The sequence below is a fragment of the Babylonia areolata genome, chromosome 5 (genome assembly GCF_041734735.1).
Source record: "Babylonia areolata isolate BAREFJ2019XMU chromosome 5, ASM4173473v1, whole genome shotgun sequence".
Lineage (NCBI taxonomy): Eukaryota > Metazoa > Mollusca > Gastropoda > Neogastropoda > Buccinidae > Babylonia > Babylonia areolata.
In genome coordinates this window covers 3,214,360-3,221,859 of record NC_134880.1, presented here as the reverse complement: position 1 = coordinate 3,221,859, position 7,500 = coordinate 3,214,360, and the positions used below count along the sequence as shown (strand labels likewise).

The following is a 7,500-nucleotide window of genomic DNA, read 5'->3' as shown; positions in this document are numbered from 1 at the left end:
GTGGCATGACTCACAGTCTGTAAAGGCATGACACTCAAAAAAGGGAATGTGGCATGACTCACAGTCTGTAAAGGCATGACACTCAAAAAAGGGAATGTGGCATGACTCAGTCTGTAAATGTTTATCATTCTTTTTCCTGAAAACTGTATGAAACTGAAAGCAAGCTGCTCCATTCTAATTTCTAGTCAGAAGTTCTCAAACTCAAAGAAAGAAAAGTAAAGAGAAGGACGCTACACAGAGGGAGATTACAAAAACACCATATGAAGACGAAAACAGAAACGGCAATCCCTCCTGATCCTCCCCCATTAAGAAAAAGAAGACAGATCATAGAAAAGACAAAATAGCAGAGGAGCCAGGAGAAAAAAAAAAATCCATTATGCAGTGGGCATTATTCACCATGACAAAAATTCCCCTGGCACCCCATCTTAGGTCAAAACACATATTTTCAGAATAAAAAATAAAACCTAAGAATCATATACTAACACGTACACACACACACACTAACACTGTATCAGTATGAATACCTGGTATATGTGTGTGTGTGTGTGTGTGTGTGTGTGTGTGTGTGTGTGACCTGTTCATTCTGTGATGGGTATACTGTATAGGCAAATGAATGTTATGATAAATATATGTATCTGCACCAATCATCAATATATGTATGTGTAAGTGTGTAAGCGCTCTGGGCACTCTGGAGATAGGGCATCCAAATATTCATTATTACACACACACACACACACACACATGCACACACACACACACACACACACACACACACACACACTACTGCATTGGTCTTATTGTGCTCAAGAAAATTGCAGATTTCAGTCTGGTTCTTTGCTTTAATTTTTTGCCTACCATGTTACACTTTTACTGTCCCCAGAGAGAAAGAAAATGTTCAGTTTTGTGTGATGACAACAGAAGTGTACAGCCACTGATATTAGCAGGTTTCTAGTGAATTTCATGGCAAGAAATGGTAGAATTAGACCTTTAATTGTTTAAAAGAACTTAAATGTTAAAAGTCCTAGAGCCTTTTTAAAAAAAAAATTATTTTTTTTTTTTTATATCCCCCATCATGTCAGCGAATTGATATCCACTGTGTCTATGGCTTAGCAAAGAAGGGAGGGCCCAGTCCATTTCTTTTTTACCTTCATAACCTTCCCCAACTGAAGTCGGGTACACATTCCCACCTGGGTGAGTGAGGAAAATCAAGAGTAAAGTGTCTCTTCAAAAGATACATCACCAGGCTGAAATGGGGCCTCAAACCTGAACCGTTAGTGAACACTGGATTAGAAATCCAATGTCTGACCTAATCTGTCACAATGCCTCCTATACTGTAAGAAAACATTTAAATCAAGAACTTGGAGTATAGTCTGCAAGAAAACACACCCATTTCCCCTTACTGCTTTCCCCTCAACCAGCTGGACAGACTTTTTCTTTCTCTTGATATGTATATATTATATATACCAACCACTGTGATGCCCTGTGAGTGTGAATGTGATACATGTCAGCCATACAGGTGATTTTGAATCAGTAATTTGTAAAAGTGCTCCATCAAATATACTGTGTGTGCTGCTGCAAACTCTGAGCCATTTTATAATATCATTTCTTTAGCTCTCACAAGTGATACTGTTTAAAAATCATTTGCATAAATATTTCATGCATTCTTTGGTACATGTGACATCAGTCACTATGTATATACCAAAAAGCCTACTTTCAATGTCACAAGCACATTATATACACACTCCCACAGATCCAAAACCAAACACTCATTAACTCACTTGTGTGAAAACACAGAATATTGGTCATCTCAAGAAAACTGATAGTCACCTAGTTGTGTCTGAAGAACTTGAGTCCTAACCAGTTGAGAAACAGGGCGATGACGATGACGATCAGAGTTGAAGGAAGTAGCAGAAGGTACCATGCTGCCGACTCTGTGTCAATGGACTGGTCTGCTGCCTACAAAAAACAAAAACCCCAACAATAACAAAACAAAAACAACAACAAAACAACAAACAAACACTGAGTGACTGAGACAACAAAATCAGTTACTTTTCTGAAGTTTTCAAGCATTCCAATGAAGACTTTTCACTCTCCTATGAAAAGTATTCTATTTGGTCATCATTCCACCGTATATATATATGTGTTTGTATATGTGTGTATGCATTATATGTGTATGGATAGACGTGTGTGTTTGTGTGTGCTTACAAATAATACTGCTGCATTTGCCCCAGTCTATGGCCGCCTGCATGTAGAGCCGTGACTAGGAACTGCCAGCAGCATCCTCTGCCTGTCCCCGTTACCACTTCTCCATTGCCACAGGGCTTGGGAAAGCTGGGTGTTGAAGGGCTAGCTTGTCGTTCCGACATTAGCCTGGTTGCCTAACCAGCACAGGTGACTTTTTTTTTAGTGAAGAGGAGTTGTGCAGTCCCTTCCCCACTCTCTTGCCTACTATCGCTCACAGTCCCACAGGTGCTGATACTGCCATGTGTAGAACGGCCTTGGCAGGTGCAGGTTTTTTCTTTGGAGTTCTGTCTCCTAGGAGGACTTCCAGCCAAGGATAAGAGCTCCCCCTGCCCTTTGGTCATCCTCTTCCGCCTTCACAGTCGTTGGGAAAGGTCCAACCTGCAGGTCCTAGAGAGGAGCGGCCTGCCCAGCACCGAAAGCCTGCTGATCCAGTGCCAGCTACGCTGGACAGGACATGTTGTATGCATGACAGACAGCAGGATCCTGAAGATGCTCTTGTATGGCCAGCTGAAGGAAGGCCACCGCGAACTTGGAAGACCCTGCAAGCGCTTCAAGGACACCTTGAAGACAAACCTCAAAGCCTGTGACATAGACATCGCTTCTTGGGAAACTGATGCCCTTGACCGCTGTCGCTGGAGGATGCTGTGCTCTAGTGGCATAAAGACATTTGAAAACAAGAGAATGCTGGCCATTAAGGAGAAGCGTGAGCGAAGGAAGCAGGGCTCAACTTCTGGAGACGTTTTCCCTTGCAACACCTGTGGGAAGTGCTGCGCATCCAGAATCAGCCTCTTCTCCCATATGAGGATACACACCGACAGGTAAGCTTCCTGCCTACTCATCCGTCAGTCCGACGGGGAACTCATCACAAATAATGCTGAAATCTGTGTGTCAAGTCGAGTCAAAATGATCTTTATTGAGGGTAATAGAAAAAAAAAAAAGGGAAGAAATGGGGGAAGTGGGGGTCGGGAAAGGATAATATAGAAATAAACAATTACAAGAAACACACAAAAATTCTATCGAAAACAACAACAGAAATAATACAAGCGTAAATAAGAATAAATATATATATGATACTGACACGATTATGACATGTAGTGCGACATTCTTACTTCATTAACTTAATTCTGGTAGAAAAGAGCAAGAGAAAGAACAAGAGAGAAAGATACACAAACACACACACACACACATATATATATACACACATATACATACACACACACACACATATATATATATATATATATATATATATAACACACATATATATATATATATATATATATATATATATATATATATATATATATATACATACACACACACACACACACACATATATATATATATATATATATAGAGAGAGAGAGAGAGAGAGAGAGAGAGAGAGAGAACAGACAGCAGGATAAATGTAACAGTCAAGAGATGGAAAAGAGAGACAGAGTCATAAGGACAGAAAGTTTAAGGTTAGAAAGACAGACAGACAAGTATATAGACAGCAGATCTATACAAGGATAGTCATATCAAAGCATGAAGGGATAATATTTTTTCCATCAAATATTTCTTTAGTGCTTTTTTAAATGGTTGCTTTAGATGACATGACTTTAAGGAGGAATGTAAACCATTCCATATCATTCCCCCAGAATATGTTGAACTAGATGTATATAAAATGTTTCTGGGTCGTGGAAAAGATAGTTTGTGAGTGTGTCTATTTCCATTTGTAATAAAGTTCTGGTTTATTTTCTTTGCTGCCGTTCCATTTGCTATACTGTACTCGTTTGTGTGTGTGTGTGTGTGTGTGTGGTTACAAATAATACTGAAATCTGTGTAATCATACCAATGAAATTGTATCTATCTGGTTTTAGTCAGACTCAACCATAGGCATAGTGTGCAGACTGAAAATAACAAACAAATGTGCAGAAAATTCTCTTTGATGGCTGATGAATTAATATGGGGCCTGACTGAAGTAACTGCTATTCCATAAATACTGGGCAGATGCCTGACCTACCGCGCTGTCTGTCTATCAGACTATGAGGGTGCCTTTTTTCTTATACTGTGTAAAAGTACATGGGTTCTTTTTCAGTGCGAAGAACGTGCTACACAGAGACCTCTGTTTATCGTCTCATCCGAATGAATAGCCTGGGGAAAAGGGCGAAACTGGGATTCGAACCCGGACCCTCACGGATACTGTACCGGCTGATATGCGTCTTTACCATTCTGCCACATTCCCGTTAACGGCTCCCCGGTAACCACTAAATCGAAACTTTATCATCAACCTGTGATTAAAAAAGTTGAAGAAACTTAGGTTGGATTTCGAACTGTGCGCGTACTGGAGTTCAGTTAAATATGTGTGAAATCCTTTAAGTATGCATACAAATTCTCGGTGATCTTACCATCTGTATGATATGTTATCAAGGAAATAAACATCCTGTGGATCAACTTCTTTGAGATTTCTGCAGTCCCATTGCATTTTCATTTGATTGACCAAAGGGGGGCAACTGTGAGGTCCTGTTTCTTTTCTTTTCTTTTTAATTCAACTGTAAAACATCGTTTGGTACATTTAACAGTGACAGGGGGTATCGGAGGAGACTGGGGCTTTATTGTTTGTCTGCAAAATCATTCACTATTTGAACGCTTTTGTCATAGGTTTTCTTTCATTCTTTTTTTCCTCACAGCTCCATACATTTATTTTAGGATTAAACGTGATTCCTATTAGGATTATTTACAAAGCAACCGCATTGAGTTAATTCTAGACACCATGACATACAGGCGACATATAGATGGGGCGACTTAACAGAGCTGACTTCATTTGATTTTAATCCATGAGCACAGATAAAATAATTTTAAACAGGGTATTTCGGTTAAACGACATTTCAGCGGAAGTAAAGGTAGGTAACTGCAACATACTTCCGTGCTTTACAATTTGTTGTGTTCGACGGTAAACGTGCGTGTGAATCAATTCAAACAAGCCCAGGAATTACGTTTAAAGATGGGAAACAAAGACAAGAAGAAACACTCATACCGTTCTCGATCACGATCAAGAGACAGGCACCGCGACAGTCATAAAAAGAAGAAAGAAAAGTAAGTGCCTTTGCTGTGGTTGTGGCTATCGATGTCTTTTGTGTTCCTTTCTCTTGTTTAACCCTCAAAGTGCTGGATATAATAAAACATACATACAGAAATCATGCTTAAAACAAAGGGATAGTTTGCCTCCGCTACCTGTGCTCTGATTTGGGGCATTTGTATGCTTATCAGTAAGAATAAATAGGTAAACATATATTTTTGGAAAGTAGAGTGAATGAAGAATCAGATAAAAGTAAGAAAAAGGCTGTACCTTGTAAGTAGTTGGATATATTCCACAGGATATAAACAACAAATTTTGCACACTTGTTTTCCAAAAACGTCAACCACAACGTTTATAGGTATTTTCACATCTTTTACAGAGTCAAAATCTCAAAATTGGCATTAAACTGTGCAGAAAATGTTCTGGCTGCAGAATCATGATATGAATATAACTGAAACAATGAAATTATAAGCATTGTATTATTTGTTTGAGACACGCCCACCGACGCCACACATCTACAATACTTTATGCAATCACAGGCAAAAACAGAAATAAATGTTTTCTTTTAGCTCATGTTGCTTTCAAAACCAGCAAGAATGCTTTAAATCAAAATAATTTCCAGTTTTCTAGCTTGATTTGGTCAAGAAATCGCAATAGACCCATGCCTAACCCACTTGACCACTCCTCCCCACCCCCATCACCCACCCCCCAGTTTTTGTGGCTGGAGACACAAAACTGAATGAACAACAAGCAAGCCAGCAAAATAACAAAGCCGTTTTCACCAGAATCCCTGTCAGCAAACGAATCATCACTGGTGACAAGGTCACTCATTTCCTGAGCTTTGTCAACTTCAGTGTCACTCATTGTTTACAAAAAAGACGAAGATCTGGACTTATAAACTCGGTCAAAGTTTGTGCAAACACAAGCAGGGAGGCAGTAACACCAGAACAAGGCAGTTTTACGAAGGCTGCCGAGTATAGCCTTACGATGTCAGACCTTATGTAAACAGAGCCAGCCACGATCGTGGCCCATCGCACTTTACCAGGAAAGTCACAATCGTGGCTCATCGCGCTCTCCGGGTTAAACTGTCACACACACACACACACGTGTACACTCACACACACACACAAACACACACACACACACAGAGCAAAGAAAGAAAAAAAGCCTGATACTTTTAGATGACACTTAAGCATAAAAACAACAACAAAAGATTGAACAACAACAAACATGGTTTACTTCGAATTTGATGTTTTGATGGTTATTCGGAAAAGTAAAAAACTAAAGACTTCAGTTTCAGTTTTTCATGGGCGTCTCAGCATTTGGACAGATCCATGAATACATGACACCACATCTGCTAGGCAGATGCCTGACAATAGCATAACACAGGGTGCTTAGTCAGGCCTTGAGTGCATGCATGTATTTGTGTCAGAGTGGATTTCTTCAACATTATTTTGCCATAGAACAACACTCATTGCCATGCGTTCTTTTTCAGCGCATCAATTGCACATTGCACACAGGACTATGGTTTATCATATGGGAATGACTAGATGCTCAGTTTGATTTTCCAGTCAAAGTTGGGAGAAAGAGTGACAGCGGGATTCGAACCATGGCTCTCATGGACTCTCTGTATTGGCAAAAGAGCGTCTTAACCATTCTGCTATCTAAAGTATCTTCCTTGGCTTGAGAAAGTTTAGTACTGAACATGATTTATTAAATTGTAATTGTTTTATGAAGGGATTCTAACTCAACATATACAGACTAACAGAGACACAGTTTTATTATTTTCAAGTGTGTGTGTGTGTGTGTGTGTGTGTGTGTGTGAGAGAGAGAGAGGGGGCGTGGGGGGTAAGTTTCACAGAAAGGCAGCAAAACAAGGTTCAACTTTCAAGGAATGAAAGAAGATTAACGAAATAAAATAAAATAATAAGCAAACAGACACACCATTCCTGGCAGTAACACTTCAGTATTTTCTACATTATTTTGGTTTCGTCTGTTATTTTCCTTTTTAGAAGACGTCGTTCAGAATCAGATCCATCTGACCGGAGTACAAGATCACCATCCCCAGTAAGGCGAAAGCGCAGTCACAAAGATAAAGACAGAAGACGATCACGCTCATGGTCACGGGACAAAAAGAGCAAGAGACGGCAGAGGTCTGGATCAAGGTCATCCAACTCTGACAGCTCAGAGCCATC

General features: G+C 39.8%; 2 protein-coding genes across 3 annotated transcripts in view; one reads left to right on the top strand and one right to left on the bottom strand.

Annotated features, from left to right (window-relative positions):
* Nucleotides 1–4,743, bottom strand: part of LOC143281863 (putative UDP-sugar transporter protein SLC35A4) — a 48,440-nt gene extending 43,697 nt beyond the window's left edge. For both annotated transcript variants that reach the window (XM_076587117.1, XM_076587115.1), the window contains exons 1-2: nt 4,635–4,743; nt 1,828–1,956 (exon numbers count right to left, since the gene is read on the bottom strand). In XM_076587117.1, coding sequence (XP_076443232.1) covers nt 1,828–1,921 — 94 coding nt within the window. In that variant the 5' untranslated portion in view covers nt 1,922–1,956; nt 4,635–4,743. The remainder of the gene's footprint in view (nt 1–1,827; nt 1,957–4,634) is intronic.
* A 410-nt stretch (nt 4,744–5,153) lies between these two features.
* Nucleotides 5,154–7,500, top strand: part of LOC143281862 (splicing factor Cactin-like) — a 32,598-nt gene continuing 30,251 nt past the window's right edge. Inside the window, exons 1-2 of the mRNA XM_076587114.1 lie at nt 5,154–5,322; nt 7,318–7,500. The exon at nt 7,318–7,500 is cut by the window's right edge and continues 42 nt beyond it. Coding sequence (XP_076443229.1) covers nt 5,231–5,322; nt 7,318–7,500 — 275 coding nt within the window. The 5' untranslated portion in view covers nt 5,154–5,230. The remainder of the gene's footprint in view (nt 5,323–7,317) is intronic.